We start from the raw sequence: 17,136 nt of genomic DNA on the forward strand, positions 1-17,136 counted from the left end.
CCCCCTAATAGTGTTGGGAGTGGAAACGCTGCCTTCTAACGTTTTTGAGCCTCATAATTTTGCAAAATAGAGCGCACGTTCTTATTTCTTTAGTGTTCTCCATTGCATTCTAATTCAAGTAGCCCGGTTGTTCTTTGAAATAATTATTTGTATTTTTTTCCACGTTTGTTGGTGCTGCTCGGGTGTCGCTGCTCGGGCCACAGTAATAGGTCACAGTATGTGTAAAAAAATAAGCAAACGTGCGCCTTCTCTTCAGTACCTGTCTCTTTTGGCCCTGTTTTTTTTTTAATTCTGCAACAACAAATAAACCAACGGAACGTATAGGTTTCCATATGTCAAGTGAAAACGCACACAATTTACGGACTACGCAGCGGAGAGGAGCGGTTTGCCATGACAGCGAGCAAGAGCTGGGCCCGAGCAAACGGCCGTGACTCCGCAATGAAGACGCCGAGGCAGATTTACGATGCAGTGGCTCCAGTGCCGTAGCAGGCAATAAAAAGCTATACAGAGACTAAAACCGCGCTCGTAAAGGTGTGCGCGAGAATGCGCCAGAATACTGCGGACCTTCACTGAAAGGTTCAAACGGGTGTGCGCCTGACGTGCCATTGGGCATAATCTCCTGAATCGCGAGCACACGTGGCAAGCCTTGCACGAAGCATTTGCTGTTTTCTCCGAACATGTCTTATGTAAAGAAAGTATACATCTCGAAAGGAAGAGACTAGATACAAACTGTGCCAAAGATGCAAATAAACGAGTACGCGAGTACATCCCAGGCTGGCTTTCCCGACCGTCGATCTGGTATGCTTGATGACTTGGCTTCGTGAGGAGGCCTACTGCTGCTATTTTTTATTTGAAAACCTACGGAGAACAGTACATAGTAGGAATATGAGCCAATATTGTGAGCGAGCTCGCGCGGCCGTGGATGTGAGCATTGGCGACGCAGAGCGCGTTTAATGATGGGCTTACAAATCGACTGTACGCGGAATGAAAAGCAAATGCTGCCCAGAAATTGAAAGTGAAGTTTGTGAGCTGGATGTGAGATAGCTCACGTTGGCGACTGGTGGCCGGGAGAGCTTCGAAATGGGCCTCCGCATTCATCGATCACGGGTGCTCTATGGGCGTGGTTGGGAAGGACGAACGCTAACTTCGCTGCATTTGACATTGAACCGCGCTGAACACTGTCATTTTCCTTAAGGTTGGCTAACACCGTCGCGGCGCAATCTTTTCTTTTTCTCCAAAGAAGAAAGTCAGCGAGAAAAAAAAGGCGCGTACAAAGAGACAACGACACAAGGACGGCACTGTGCGAGCGTTCCGGGAATTGTCCCGTCCCCTTACTCGTGTCATCTCTGGCGCGCTACGTCTTCTCAAAACGACGGCATTGCGACGGCGATCTATTATACCCAAGCGCTGCGTCGGTGGCCAGGGGCTATCAAAGAAACGAGTAGAGAAGAAGTGAGCAACAAGAAATTCCCGATTTTATAACAATGACCAAGCCCTACACTGCGCACGTTGCACACGACGCTGTACGGGACTGCGGGTTCGGAGCCGGCAACGGCCCAGCCCATTCTCCAGACTTTTTCTCTCTGGCATTGTTCCTGTCTCGTCATATGAAGAAGGTCCTTCGAGGGCACTGATTTCTTTGATATGATGAGCTCAAAGGGGTCATTAGGCGCTATTTCCTGTGTTGCGACAGAAGTTGCTCCTGTTCACGAATCGTAGACATTGTAAACCGACGTGCGAAGTACGGGGTCGTTCACGGTGAAAGAAGGAGGCGAGCTTTTGGAGGTGAAAATATGATCTCGGTGCTCTTCATGGTGAAATACTGCGCACAATGAAAAGGGACACAGAGAGGAAAACCAAAAAGCAAAACACAGGCCCCATGGATCCACACCAACATGGCCGCCTAGCTGGGCTTTTGTTATTTCTTCAAAGCTAGGCTTCAAATTTGTGAACACCCTTCGCTGTGTAATGCTGTTTGTCTCTTGGACGCAAAGACTGAGAATGTACAGGGTGGGAGAGCAAAAGTTCGCCGAAAAGGCGTTCCTTCGCCTTAATAGCGCGTGGTTGCCAACTACCCACTGTTAAGCATCGTCTCCGGTATCCCCGTATTAGAAAATTTAACCTCCGTCTAATGCTGTGACAACAAGAAGGAAAGTATCGGTATTGCTGCTCGTATGTAGGTTTTCTGTACACGCTGGCGGTCAATAAACTGTCCTCAATGGAAAGTCCAGTGCCCAGAAAGAGCTAATTTTGGTGCGGGAATTGCGGTGCGGGCGAAAGTGTGTTGGGAGGGGGAACTTGCTTGAAGTTCTGAATAAAGTTCAGGAGTTCTTTCCAATACGTCTATATTAGATAGTTGTGGTCCCAATTAGCGCTTTTGTGGAAGGGGGCCCTGTGAGGCAGGTAAACTTTTGATCCAAAATTATGCGTAAGGTGTTCACGTAGTTAAGGGCAATTTTTTTACGCGCCTGAGTGCCGCCTGCTTATGTTGATTCTCGAAATAAAAAGTATATATTGCAGAATAAGTTTCGTCATTATTTTTGGGACACATGGAGCAGGGAATTTGACATTTGTGTCTTTTGTACATTTCTAGCAGAGCTTTGATGCTGTCTGCATGCATGCTGGATATTTCTGCATATAGACAGCACGTCTAGTTTTGCAAGGAAGGCCTCTTCCGTAAGTACCCGCCGCGGAGGCTTATATAGACTCTTTACAGTGTGAGAACACGGGCGCTGTCGTATCTGGTCACATGATCCCGTCGCCATTGCAGGCCTCCTAGTTCCGACGGCTGCCGGCACGCTGTCGCTGTCCGGCAGAGCGCTGTTCCAGCTCTTGCAATTTATATCCAGCTGACCGGTGGCATAAAAGTGCTACCCTAAGGCGCAGTGTGTGCTAGTGCCACTAAATAGTTGATTTAAGCGTGGAATTCACTCATTTCTTGTGACTGCCAAGCGAGACTTGAATGCGCCGACAAAGCGGAAAGCCTGCTGTGAGCCTTTCATTTCCGTTCTTTTCCGATCAGAATCTGGCGCGCCTGGTGCAACCAATAACTAATTTTCAAGCTGCGTGCACTATATGCGCACTATGGCGGGAACGCTTCTTTTTTTGTTCACGGTATATTGTCCGCAACGATAAAAGTGAACCGACAGGATTTTCTCCTTGCTTAGCGCTGTACGAAATTTGCAGCTGAAAGTGCGAGCATGTGTGATCGTTCGACTTACGGCCCATATATAACTTTTCTTCTGCTAATGTTCTGGCTTCCGAAGCCAAAGGATGCAAGTTGCTCGCAGGCTGGCTTAGATGCCCTTAATTGTCTGATTAAGCTCTGGTCAAATAAAGACAAAGCCGCGCTTGAGAACAAGTGCCGCAGAGGCAGGCAGCTAGAGTCAGGTGATATGTACAAAAATTTGCCAAAACGAAATTTCGCCACTGTCTCAAGCAGAAGTGTGGTTCTAAAGGCGTCAGTTATTCTGTGGTTTGTGCCGTCAAAAGTGTGTTGCCGACCAATGTTAGGGGATGAAGACTGGGAGCTACCTGCTCCACGTGACGACTTCGTTATGAAGGCTTTCGGATCACTGACCACGGCAAGGTGTTTTTTTAAACAGTTCGGCAGTGATGCGGTACGAGTAGCAATATATTACAGCTCTGAAGATTACCAGCTTCTTCTCACAGCTGCTTTCAGCGCTGAATTGAATCGACATGTCGATGTTATGTTATTTGTATTTCTTTTTCGGCACAGAAACTAGTAACATGTGGTCTTGGCAGAATACATTACAACCTTCAGAAAAACGACAGTGTGAAACATTACCGTCCCCATGCGTGAGGAGCTTCGTAAAATTTTCCGTCAATCCGACCACAAGAACGGTGAGCTCTACTTCACTGCGCTTTTCTTTAAGAACAGACTTGCCGTCCGTACACAAGCAAGGTTAAAAAAGTTTACAGGCGACGAACCCTTAGAGCTGCAAAATTCGGCGGCAGCTATTATAGTTATCCACGATAATTACTGTGATATACATGTCTTGTTTCCTGTAATTTTGCCATACCCCAACTTATAAGGGGCAAATAAATGAAATGAAATCTTAATATCTATCGAGAAGGAGGTAAACATTCTTTCATGACAAGGGAATTTATGACGCAAGGTCTGTCACAACTGCTACGAGCGAAGGCCGCAATGGTTTTTGTTTGAGCTTACCCTAAACATTACGCGTACGGCCTTTACGAATATCTTGTCGTCTTCGGTTGGGAGCATCTGCTTAACCAAGAAATTCAGAATTGTGTCGCTCTTTGTATTTCGGCTGGGTTTCCCTGGTTGGGTGAGGATCTTTGTCACCGCTTTGTTTCATTGAGCTTCGTGGGAGCGTACTTTGGGACATTGACAAAGTCGGCACTTAGGGGAGTGTGGGACAAAACGCGACAGAAATTTGCAAAGCGTCAGCATTACTTTTTATTCGCAGATATCAAAGGTCAGTTGGAAAGAAACACAGTAACATTTAATCAAATTCAATAAAATTAAAAATGTCGCATTTTGTCCAACCCCATGGGGGCCAAATCAAACGCTGCACGGAGTAAACTGATACACCCTTCCAAAATCAACCATGCAACTCATCCATGAAATGCATGCACATAATGTTGGCTCCATGGATATCTAGACAGTTCTTGCGAGCTAAATGGCAGACACTGTGCAACGCTGAACCCAGCACTATTTTGTTCCATGGCCCACTACAGTCTACGTAGTTCTACAGCCGGGCTCTGCATGTAGCCTGCTTACGCGACAGTTTTGCATTTCCCATCACCGTATCTTTCTTCTTAGTGTCACAGTTGTTCCTCTTTCGCTCAGCCGTGTTGAATTGACATGCGATTTGGTTTGATTCGTAGCATGCGAGCGTGCGGTTTTGAACGTGTTTGTACTCCAGACCAAAAGAAACTTGCTCCATTGTCAGAATGTGCTGTGCAAATAGCTGTTCAGGCCTGCTGTAGAGAGTAGGCGAAGGCTCGTGGTACTTTTTATACAGTTCCTGTCCTTCATACTCCATCCTTTTCTCCACCTTTCTTTGGGATCTTTGGGACCACCAAAACGCTTTATAGCACCGGCGCTATTCGCGTTTCTCCAGAGCTTTCTTCTTGTCTTCTGCGCGCTAGTCGGCATTCATTGTTTCTGTTTTTTTTTTTGCGTTCAGACCATGCTAGAGAGTGGGGAAACACGGGCACAGCTTTAGAGTAACCAATAAAACCATGGCATATATTCTGTCCCTCCAGAACACCACATCGTCGAGTTTTACCCGCATGTAGCTTACGGCTAAGAAATCCTGTCTTAGGAACGCATGGCGGCAAAATTTTTAAACATTGCCTAAGGTAAGACAAACACCCAATTAAAATAACTAATCACTTGGTTTAATATAGGATGCCACTGAGCTGAACAGTTGTGAAAAATGTAACGTGCAGACTTTCGCGCCTTTTCGACTGCTTTCTCGTTCACCAAGGCTGACTTCGATTTTTTTTTTTTTTGCGCTTAGAAGCGGGTAACCTTGCCATCTTTAAACTCATTTCGTAGGAACTTGGGGCGGGTTATACCTTCTAAACATCAAGTTATTATGATCGCTGATTTAGAAGTTACGGGGTGCTAAATAACGAAACGTTGCGTTTTGCCCCGTGTCGCCTTAATTCCCACTGTCCCTTAAGTTTTCAATCGCGCTCAGGACGGAGCTGTTAAGCATCGCTGGACTCCTTGATGGTCTACAATTCCTGGTCTAACACGGTAACAATAACACGGCCGCATTTCGACGGGGGCGAAATGCTAGAGGCCCGTGTACTGTGTCATGTCAGTGCGGGTTAAAGAACCCCAGGTGGTGGAAATTATCCGCAGCCCTCCACTACGGCGTCTCTCACAGCCTGAGCCGCTTTGGGACGTTAAACTCCCGTAAACTAAACTAACACAATTACGTTTTCGAAGACGAGCGAAAAGAGCATGAGCTCCTGCTTCGTGCCGAGCTAGGTGTTATTTCTTTTTTTTTGCCAGAGACCACCACCCGCCGAACGAGGCACTCTTGTTTTCTTTTTTTTTTCCCCGTGAACACAAGCCTCTGCCACGTGTCGGACCAGATGCTATTTTCTTCGATATTTCATTTACCAGCCCTGCGCCGCAAGGCGAGAGCGAACACTGCACAGCGAAAACACCGGACGTCTTGCATTATTAATAAGAAGTACGTGTGTAAAACGCACTTTACATGCAACACGCGTGCAAGCGCAGAGGCCTAAAATGGCGGCCTCCCTACTAGCACCACCCGTTCTGCTCCACACACACCACCAAGCAAACCGCCCTCTGTAAACGGTCTGTAGTGGTTTGGGCCTTCGGCTGCGAAGCCCAAGCTGGTGGGATCGATTCCTAGCCGCGGCAACTGTATTTCAATAGAGGCGGCATACAAAACCAGACCATATGGTGCGCAGTGTCAGCACCAAGGTGGTCGAAATTTCTCCACTAAGGCACCTCCCATAGCCTATATACTACATCGGGACGTTAACCCCCACATACCTTATGATACACCTTCCAGAGGTTGAAAATTTTCCATTTTGCGGAGGAAGTTGTTTGGGTCGCTAGAATGAATGCAGTTAATATGTCAGTGTAACTTTAAACCGGCTCGGTAACCGGCTATTGCTTATAATGTGGACTACCGGTATTACCCTTCCCCTCAATTCATGCTAGCATATAAAAGAGTCGCGATCGGAGGTATCTGCCAGCACTCTTCGAATCAGTTTTATAAGCCGCTAGAAGCAGGTCTTGCTCCGTAACACTGACATTTTATATCAGAAACTGAAAAAAAAACTGACCATGGAAGGGGAATTCTGCCTGCCCCATGTAAAGCGCTTGCAGCTATACACCCGACTCCTGGGCTCATAGCGCAAGTGACTCTTATTATATATTGGGTCTCTACAAGAAATATTTTAAAAATGGGCGAGCACATGGCTTGTACGCGCATGCATTATCTACTTTCAAGAAACGCGATACATTTCGAAGTGCGTGAGCATGTCGATCTATGTGCATGCCACAATTTCTTAATTTTTTTTTTTGCGTCAGTAACCGAGCGGCATGGGCGCCTTGAGGTAAATGCCCCTCTCAATGGAATCCTTTTATTCGCACGGCAGCATGTCAGACTTCAAAACTTGGCCGCTGATTTACCGTCGTGTTAATGTGAATTTCGTAGGAGTGGACGAATAATCGAAACTTTCTTATAGGAAATCAAATATCGTCCTATTCAATTCGCCGTAGGAATCAAACAGCGGACTTTCGAAATGATTCGAGAAGAATTGAATCTTTTTTTGAAGTCTTCGATTTGATTTCGAATAATGCGCACGAAGTTCGACTAAAATTCAACACACTTTTCTTCTATGGCTGTTTCAAAAAGAGGGCCCTCTCCGTCGCTGCACAGCAATGCGCCGGGATTGGTCTGCTTGTGAAGGAAGGTACAGCCCCACCCGACGGGGTCCATCCGTGTGCAAGCGTTTATAGTGCTCATAGACGGCCTCCGAGATCGAGTGATGCGGCAGGGTTCAGGCAGCTTTTGCAAACCCTGCCTTGATGCACGATCTAGGAATCCATGACTCAAATTTAGTTCTAATCCGTCTAGTGTACTAAGATGTGGAGCTAGTCTATTCTCTGTCGTCCCCAGTAGTAAAAGGTAATTTTGTCGTATCTATGACTTCACTTTCATGGAATTAGTAAGCTGATTTCGTGCTGCATACTCTCTAATGGAGAGCAGGGTTGCTATTTTTGACGTCTATATTTACAACTCCGTAAATTAGAACGTCGTACTGCAGCGCCGCCGCTAACACTTGGCGGGATCGCACGATTATTCATCTTGCACGAATTTTGCACAAGTGCCGAATATTCTTAAAAATATACCATTCGTATTCGATTCCGTTATATCGCTATTCGATTCGTATTGGATTCTGCTATTAGCTATACTGTTTGTATTCGACTCAGTTGTGAAAAAGTACTGTTCCCAACAGGGGCGTAGCCAGGGGGGTGTTACGTTGCCAGAACACCCCCCGAAATTTTCTGTGCGCTGCATACCGACTTCCATCCCTCTGGACGATTTTACAATCACAGAGGTGAACGGACGATTTTAAATAATGTTCGGCTTGTAGGGGAGCTCACAGAAGTTTCATCCATTGCCGCAACCATATTTTAATCGTGCTCTTCTTCCTCGCAAGACAGCTGCACGTTGAATTTCAAAGAGTGCCCCTATTTTTGTTTTTCAGTAATTATTTACGAATCGAATCTTCTAATGCATTTGCATTCTCTTTTATTTATTTTCTTAAAGACTCATGTACGTAGTTGCGGCTCTGTGATAGGCAGGGGAAGTTACTGCAGAAAAGAGTCATTCTTCTTCGCCATTGCAAGACGTATGGCACTCCTTTAAATTGTATGCACAGTTCACCGAAATAAGCATTCCTTTTCCCGTCAGCCTGCTTTGTCCTCCTTTGCATTGTCCTCACATTACCATAAAATATCGCGAAAATAAAAAGTGTTTCTTAAACGATTTTCCGACCGGGCGCAGGTTTGCATGCATGGCGTAGAAGTTCATTTGACTTCACTTCACTTTATTACCTTAAGGACCCCTCTTTGGGGGTATTAAATCAGGGGTGGGAGTACAAATATAGATTGAATATGATTGCCTACATGATATTTTTGAAGTGCATATTTAAATTGTTAACAGAACTTGATTGGCAAGTGATGGCATCAACGTCGTGGGGAACCAGTCTTTTGCAGTGCGAAGAAAAAAGGATGCGGAAAAAGTGACGGTGCGGGCGCGTTGGCATGAAACTTGCAGTGGATGACCGGTGCGATGAGATATGCGAGCTGGCGGTGTGATGTAGGGTGGTTGGCCGAGGGAAGTGTAAAAAAACAACTTATGGAACAGACTAAGAGAAGCAATGCGACGACGATGGGCAAGAGTTGATAAACCAGGTAGTCGTTTAAGTGACGATACACTGATGTCGTACGAATAGGCGGAATGAATGAACCTCGTGACGTGATTTTGGACAAATTCTAGTGAACTGATGAGATATGATTGTTGCGGGCTCCAGATAGCAGATGCGTATTCCAGCTTTGGTCGGATGAGTGATTGGTAGGCGAGAAGTTTAATACTTTGAGGGGTGTGCCGTAGGTGACGTTTCAAAAAACCTAATGACCGGTTAGCTGATGCGGCGATGTTAGCTACGTGAGAGCGCCAGGAGAGATCCTGGCACAAGGTGACGCCTAGGTACTTGTATGAGTATACGGATTCCAGTGGTACGTTAGCAGCTGAGTAAGTGAAAACGTGGGGGTTACGCCAGCAGTGAAAAGATACCAGTTTACATCTATTAGGATTAAGAGACATTAGCCAGTCATCGTACCAGGCATGCACTTTGTTGATGTTGTTTTGGAGCTGTGATTGGTCAGAGGTGTTGGAAATTGTGCGGTAAATAACGCGGTCGTCTGCAAACAGACGAGCATTGCCGACCAGGTTTGATGGTAAGTCGTTTATACAGATTAAGAATAGGAGGGGAGCTAGTACAGAACCTTGGGGTACGCTTGATTTTACTGGAAGAGGGTTAGAACTGTGGCCATTAACGAAAACAAACTGGGAGCGGTTAGAAAAGAATTATTCGATCCACAATAACACATTAGAATGCAGTTTTAGCAGTAAATGACTGTGGGGAACTTTGTCAGATGCCTTAGCAAAGTCTAGAAAAATAGCGTCAGTTTGTAAATTTAGGTCGAGGTTGGAGTGAACGTCATGAAGAAAGACGGCCAGTTGAGTTTCACATGACAAACCCTTGCGAACCCCGTGCTGTGAGGAATGAAAGAAATTGTTAGCGTCAAGAAAGTCCATGATTTGAGAATAGATGACATGTTCCATGATTTTGCAAGGTATGCTGGTTAATAATATCGGACGGTAATTTAAAGGAGTACCTTTGTTACCGGACTTATAGGCGGGAATTACCTTTCCCACTTTCCAGTCATCCGGAATAGATCCTGTAGGAAGCGACTGTGAAAACAATAACAATAAGTACATTGCAGAAATATTCTTAGTATTGCGCAGTAGTTTGGAGTTAATTTCGTCGATGCCGGCCGATGATGAAGTTTTAAGGTGTTCAATGAGCGAGGAAATGCCGGCTTCAGAAAACGCGATAGCAGGCATGCTGGACTGTATATTGACGGCGAAAGCTGCATTTGGTGGGTGAACTTCATTAGTGAATACAGATGAAAAAGCATTATTAAAAATGTCAGCGCACTCATTGTCATCAGCTTCTTCTCCAGACTCCTTAATAAGAGTGATGGTATGTGCCGGGTGCTCACTTATTACCTGCCAAAACTTTCTGGGATTGGAAGTTAACAACTAGGGGAGGTTGTTGTGAAGGAAAGAGTATTTTGCGTTGCGGATTGAAAATAGGTACGTGTGTTCGGCTGCATAGTATTTTTTCCACGCGCAAACGTCGTACTGGATTAATTTTGCCGCACGGAAAAGGCGTTTCGTTTTATTGTCGAGCCTTTTATCGCTTTGGTATACCATGGTTTTTGGCGGTCCGAGTGGAAGCTTATTTTGGGAATGTATCTGTGGGTTAGTTCACTAACCTAGTTCTCAAAACGGGACCAATTATTATTTACTGAATTATCGTGAAAAGATGCTTCAAATGTTGTGCGATATTGGCTTAATTAGAGACTGATGGCTGCATAGTTTCCTTCGTCGTAGAGGCGAATAGTATTGTTTTGATTTTGGCGTCGTGGTGGATGGAACTCAAATGTGCGTGGATCACTTTATAGTCGCTGATTTCGCGTAGATAAGTGACAGATGAGAGGGCTTCCAGGTGGGTAGTTAGGATTAGATCCAGGATGACCTCCGAGAAATCCGAGAATCCTTCGAGAAACAGAACCGGATTCTGCATATAACTTATTCCTGAGTAATTTTGTGAGATTATATAATTGTACGTTCCCTCAAAAGCAGCTAAGGCAGTCAAAAAAAGATCCGTAAGCCATGGATAACACCTTGTTTGCTCACCAGAATCCTAGCAAAAGATAGGATGTACAAGGAGTTACTAAAAACACGTGATCCCAATTTCTTTAAAGCATACAAAACTGTGCGTAGCAAATTAAATAAAGACATCAGAGGTGCTAGAGATGAATATTGTCGAAATTTCATCTCTAATTCAACATCGAGGACCGACATAACTTGGAAAAAGTTAAACATGGTACTAAAGCCTAGCAATCCAACTCAAGTTATAACACTTATTCACCAAAATTAAGAATGGTCTGGCAAAAATTAGCAGATGCATTTAACGACTTTTTTGTTCAAATGAAAAGAAATGATTCTGATGAAATGGCTTCGGATTACATAAAGTACACCGTGGATCACACCTGTTTCTTAAGTCCTGTTACAGAGGCTGAAGTAGTGTCAGTATTTCTGGCATTAAGTAACAGCGGAAGTAGTGATGCTGACGGTATTAAGATTAAACCTGTGAAACGTATCCTCGACATAATTGCACCCTATATCACATATACCGGGTGTCCCAGCTAAATGTAACCAAACTTTTCAAAAAGGCGAATTGTCCTAGTCCAGTGAAACCAACTGAGGGTAGTTCATAGTCGCGTGGCCTAGTCTTAAGTATTCTTTTCGCCCTTCAAAGTTAATTAATTAGCTAAGTTTAATTAGCTAACTTTTTAATTATTGACTTCAGGAAGAAAGAGTCAATGATGTCCAAGGGTGGTGTCCAAAATTCGGAGCAATGGCGAGTTAGTAGCTTTTCAGAGGCGGCCCACGTTTCAGATGGGTCAGGGTCCGGAATGTTGTAGAATATGAGGTTGTTTCGGCGTGATTGGTTTTCTGCTTCGTCTATGCGATCATCGAGATCACAGAGTTGGCGAGTCGCCTGGGTGGTGTGAGTGCTCAGGCCTTCTATCTCTTTGCGTAGTGACTGTATGGTTTGGCAATGACCTTCAAGCGCGCTGATGCGCCTGCTTAGATCAGAAATAAGGTTGTCTGTTGTCAGTAACTGGTGTTTGAAGTCTGTAATTTCCGCGATTAATGTCCACTGGCCGGCGGACAATTTTTAAAGTTCCGTAACTACAGTTTTCAGTAAGGCAGGGCCGGGATTAGTCTCTATGTCACCGGACAACAAAAGCAAGGAAATAATGACATCAGTACACTCAGTGGCAATGGCAACACTGCGGGCTCGGCAGCTGTATCAGAAAGTAATCACTAGATTTCTTAGCGTAAAGACAACATGGCTTACTAACCTTCATAGCGAGACATAACAGGGTTTAGCGACTGCATCGTGGCACAGCCACCGAGCCCACAAAGCGACGCCGGTGGCCGCAGCTGCTTAAAAGCTGGAGCGGAAGAAGATGTCGATGGCGACGGTGTTTCCAATTGTCTGTCGAGGGTCCAGTGCACTGGTGAGGTCAGCGCACGATCGGTCAAAGCGGTGCTGACGCAAGGATGGCACACATTGGTTCGGTTGAAAACGGCCGTCCATTCCGGCGAGATGTCCGATGGACAGGCAGCCAGAGGGGCGGGGAAGAGCACGACGATCCAGAGGGGAGCGATCACCTGCATAGCGAGGCAGAACGGGTTAAGCGACGGCATTGTGGCAGAGCCACCGAGCCCACCAAATGCCATTCGTTCGCAGTTGCTGACTTTGCTGTTGTTGTGGAGCAGAAGTTTTTGTGTTTTATATTATGTAAGAAATATTGTAAATAGCCGTGATTTTTCGTACGAATATTCCTTTCTGAGAGAATAAATGTTATTTACGATTGAAGTCATGAGAGTCATGTGTGCACTCGTATTTTTATGTAAATATTACAGTGAACGGAACAACTAACCTGAGGAATCTGAAATCGTCTTTTTACCGCGGGAACTCGATCTGCACGTTCCGAGCATTCTTGGAAACTTCGAATTATTGTCCTGTGTGGCCGATTTCCCTAAGTTAAACCGGATTGAACGTACCGGCTCCCGCCTTTTTTTCAACGCACCGCGGACGGTAGGACGAGTCAGCCAAACTTTCAGCCAGTCCCGCTCTGCCATCGGCGCAGTGATACGTAGCGATCGGCGAAAACAAAGAGTCCACGCATATTTTTATTTCCGTGGGCCGAATTTGCCGCCATGTAGCCTCTGACTGGATGTATTTATTCACGGAAACCGAAAAAACAAAATAAAAGCGAAAGCGAAGCCGCCACGCGACTGCCTGAAGTCACTCCACTTGTTAGTTGACTCCTCCTACCTTTAGCGGTGAGTTAAAAAAAAAAAGCGGCAGCCAGGACCTTTAATCTGATTTAAATTAGGGACGTCGGCCGCATCAGATAATAATTCAAAGTTTTTAAGCATGCTCGGAACGTGCAGATCGAGTTCCTGCGGTAAAAAGACGAGTACAGATTCGTCTTCAGTACACCTTTAAAGTAGAAAAATGACTAGATATTTCTGGGCGTAGATATCTTTTAATTTTTTTAACGGCGGCGTATAACACCCTTTGAAAAATATTTGTGGCTGCGCCACTGGTTCCCATAGCCAAAAAATTCCAGCGACAATCAGTTTGGGGTGCAACACCGATACCAGTCGATGTGTTCCGCAACCCTGCAGGGGTATGGGTCTAAGATGGCTTTTGTGTTTATCCCGTGGCATTCGGGCCAGTCAGCTTGGCCTGGTGCGCTATACTCCAGTGGCATCGACGTTGCGTAAACGGGGAAAAGTGCCCTTCACAATGTCGCTGTAAAACACTAATGCGCGTGACGTCACCATAGTGACCGCGAACCGCCAGAGCTGTCGTTTCGGCGCTAACTAACGCATTTTCGTGTTCATGGCGCAGGTTCAAGGGCTATTTCCGGGAATTCCTGCACGGCCGGTGCTGGTCCGAGCCGCTGATCAGGAACAAGCAGCGCACCTCGAGCCCTCAGCTGCGCTGCTCCTCGGCGACGCAGAGTTTGGCGCTCAAGGGCTTCTCTCGCCGTCACGGCAACGGCGCGCCGCCGGCGCTCCCACCGACCCCGGAACAAACCTGAAGGCCTACGTCATCTCTTGGTGTGCTCCCTGCGAGCTGCGCCTGCATAAGTAAAAGCCGGTTAGGTGCGCGGTTGCCTACCTGCAAGAAAAGGCCTCTGCGAACGATTACATAGGCACTTTCACTACTCTTCCTGAAGGAGCTTTCTCTTTCACAATCTGCGCGGCTTACCACATTCACACGAGGAGCTTGCTATCATTTTCATGCCCAATTCGGACCCGGCCTAACAGCAGGATTTCTACGTTTATCCTCAAAACACGAAAAAACGACTGCAGGTCTCCTGCATAGCAACTCTTCGCGTGCAGACCACATGGGCGCTGCAGGCTTGGTGAGAGCGCTGAACAGTGGCGCCGCCAGAATGCATCGGCGTTGCCCTAAGAAACAAGGATAAATGTCGCGGAAACGTAAAGGGGGCCGGAAATTACCGAATAGGAGCACAGAGTGCTCATTATGAGGCTGTTCCTCGGCGTGAGTGGAGCGTCTTTCCTCAAGCTTTGCACTCAAAGTCGAAATGAAGGGAACGTGAGCCACAAAATAGATCAATACAAGGTAAGAAGAGTAGCCTTCTCGGATATGAAATGTGCAGCTTTCATGAAAAGCAAGACTTTTTTCAGGACAGCGAACACTCTGAACGGCAAGTAACCGCAACAGTTCTGCATACGGCTTACCGCACTTGGTGTGACGACATTATTGAGACCAGCGAGTCAGTGGGCTGCTCCTCCTGAATTGTCGTGGAGAAATAACTACGCTCACGGTGAAATAAAATGGTCTAACTTTTGTCTTGAATCAGTTTCTGTACAATATACTGCAAATAACAGAATGCTGACCGGAATGCGCGAAATAATAAAAATGACGATGGCGTCGTTTCGTCGCACGTGGCCTATGTAATCGCAGCATGCGATTTTGTGGAGTGACGCTCTGGCTCGATGCCGGCGTTCTTTCATTCAACTGTCATTTGCTCGATACATAAAGAACTTCGCTCGTGAAAAAAGCAAGAAATGAGTTGGGTTCAGCCGCACTAATCGACTGCCATAAAGAAATAAAATGCGCGCGAGTTGAGTTTATGATTTCTTTAACGCCTGTTTCGTGTCATGACCACTGTGAAAGAACATATGAAAAGTTTACGGGACGCTTAAGCTCCTCCTTAAGGTTATGACTCTATGGCGTTAAAGGGACCCTTCAGCAGCCGGGGGTCCTCTCTGCAGATCGCTTCGCAGACAGGTACAATGTTCTTTATTTATTTGTTGATATTTTTATTTTGTTATTTATTTATTTTTCCACAAAACACCTCCCTTTAAACTAGCAGAACGAGCGTTCCTCATTGATCGAGGGGCAGCGACCCAAGTGGCAGCGGTCCGAGTCCTGGGTCGGCAATTTTTTCTTTTCAGCGCAATGGCTTTTATTTTTTTTTTCAGAGGCCCTGCGTAAGGGTGGTGGAATGACGTGTGGATTCTGAAGATCAGTAAGGAATAGTGCAGTGACGTCATCGCTGTTGTACTGCGGGATCGTTGCGGGCTGTCTGAATTACTCGCGCGAGGTCAAGTGGCTGTGACGTCACGACAATCCCGACAAATCACGATTTTCTCGACACGCCAACGCCATCTACGGCGGTTCCTCTGCTGAACGGGATCCTTAACGCCATCGCGTTATTGCAAAGTTACTCGTCCGCCACCAGCACGTGATTTTTAATTACGGGAAACAGCATACAGACTTTATTAAAACAAATGCACCTCCGCTTCTATGGCCGTGCTATACCCTAAGACGCAAACATACAGTTTGTATCGAGCTCGCATAAGCATAGGGTCGCTTGTGTGCGAAGCTAAGTAGTTCAGCGGCGTTGCAAAACAACTTCACCAAAAGGCCACTGCGACAATGTAATGAAAACAATGAAAACAGAGTGTCTTTGTCTATGATTATTTTACGAATATTCTATTCGTAAGATACCGCTCTAAAAGGAGAGCTATACCTTGTTGAATAATATGGGTCGCTTCATCATATATCCTTGCACTGCGGAGAGCAACGGCTGTGTCGTCCCCATAAAATTAAGTTTCTGAATTCAGTGGCAGATAACCTAGCTTATTTACATAAATATTGAAGAGCAGAGGTAGTGACACTGATCCCTTTGGAACCCCGTGTTTTAAATCAAGCATCGAACTTATTGAGCTGGCAGCACGAAACCTATGAGCACGATCCGTGAAGTACTCTTTAAAAAATGACTGGAATATACCACAAAAACCAAAATTATACGGTTCGACCAAAAGTAAATCATGATCTATCGTGTCGAATGCCTTTCGTAGATAGACGAAAAGGCTAAGGACTATGTTATTTTTATCTGTTGCATTGCAAATAAAGTAAATAAATTCTTCTAAAAGGTGTGTTGTACTTACCCAGCTCTGAAACGCATATTGGGCTGGATTCAATAAATCAGACCTATTAAAGAAGCTATTCATAGTCTTATAAACAATCTACTCCAGTATACCAGCAAGAGAAAATAGGATTGCTACTGGTCTGCAGTTTTGTAGAGACGTTTTTGGTCCTTCCTTATGTAGAGATCTTAATACACTAATCTTCATTCCGTTCGGAATTAGACCAGTGCTGAATGTTTCGTCATTATGTAGAGGAGTAGCTTTTTAAGCTGTGCAAAATTCTGCACAAAGTCGCTTAATCTAATAGCATCAATACCTGATGATTTTGCGGCTAATATTGAGGAAACTATATTCCATAATTAATTTTCCCCCACTATTGGCAAATATGCAGATTGAATGTTTGCTGGTGGAAGGGTGTGTTGACTAGGTAGCTTCTGAATATGGAGCTGACGAGCGGAGTCAAGAAAATGCTTATTGAAGTCATTTGCGTCTTCAATAATATGGTCGGAAAAGCTTGTTGGAGAACGACGTCAATACTTTCCCTAATGGTGTTATTTACTAGTTTGATGAGGCGCAGCGGTGGCTCAGTGGTTATGGCGCTGAACTGCTGACCCGAATGATGCGCGTTCGATCCCGGCCGCGGCGGTAGAATTTCGATTGATGCGAAATTCTAGAAGCCCGTGTACTGTGCGATGTCAGTGCTTATTATTATTACCATGCTTATTTATGAATTCTTGAA

The 17,136-nt window shown here is 45.5% G+C and overlaps 1 protein-coding gene across 1 annotated transcript in view; it reads left to right on the forward strand.

Annotated features, from left to right (window-relative positions):
* The window catches only part of LOC149357164 (tachykinin-like peptides receptor 86C), a 421,840-nt gene extending 407,023 nt beyond the window's left edge, over positions 1-14,817 (forward strand). The window contains exon 5 of the mRNA XM_089584468.1: positions 13,840-14,817. Coding sequence (XP_089440594.1) covers positions 13,840-14,032 — 193 coding nt within the window. The 3' untranslated portion in view covers positions 14,033-14,817. The remainder of the gene's footprint in view (positions 1-13,839) is intronic.
* Positions 14,818-17,136: the final 2,319 nt, after the last annotated feature.

Source organism: Amblyomma mixtum, chromosome 3, assembly GCF_055824585.1.
Source record: "Amblyomma mixtum isolate Tamu chromosome 3, ASM5582458v1, whole genome shotgun sequence".
Taxonomy (NCBI): Eukaryota; Metazoa; Arthropoda; class Arachnida; order Ixodida; family Ixodidae; genus Amblyomma; species Amblyomma mixtum.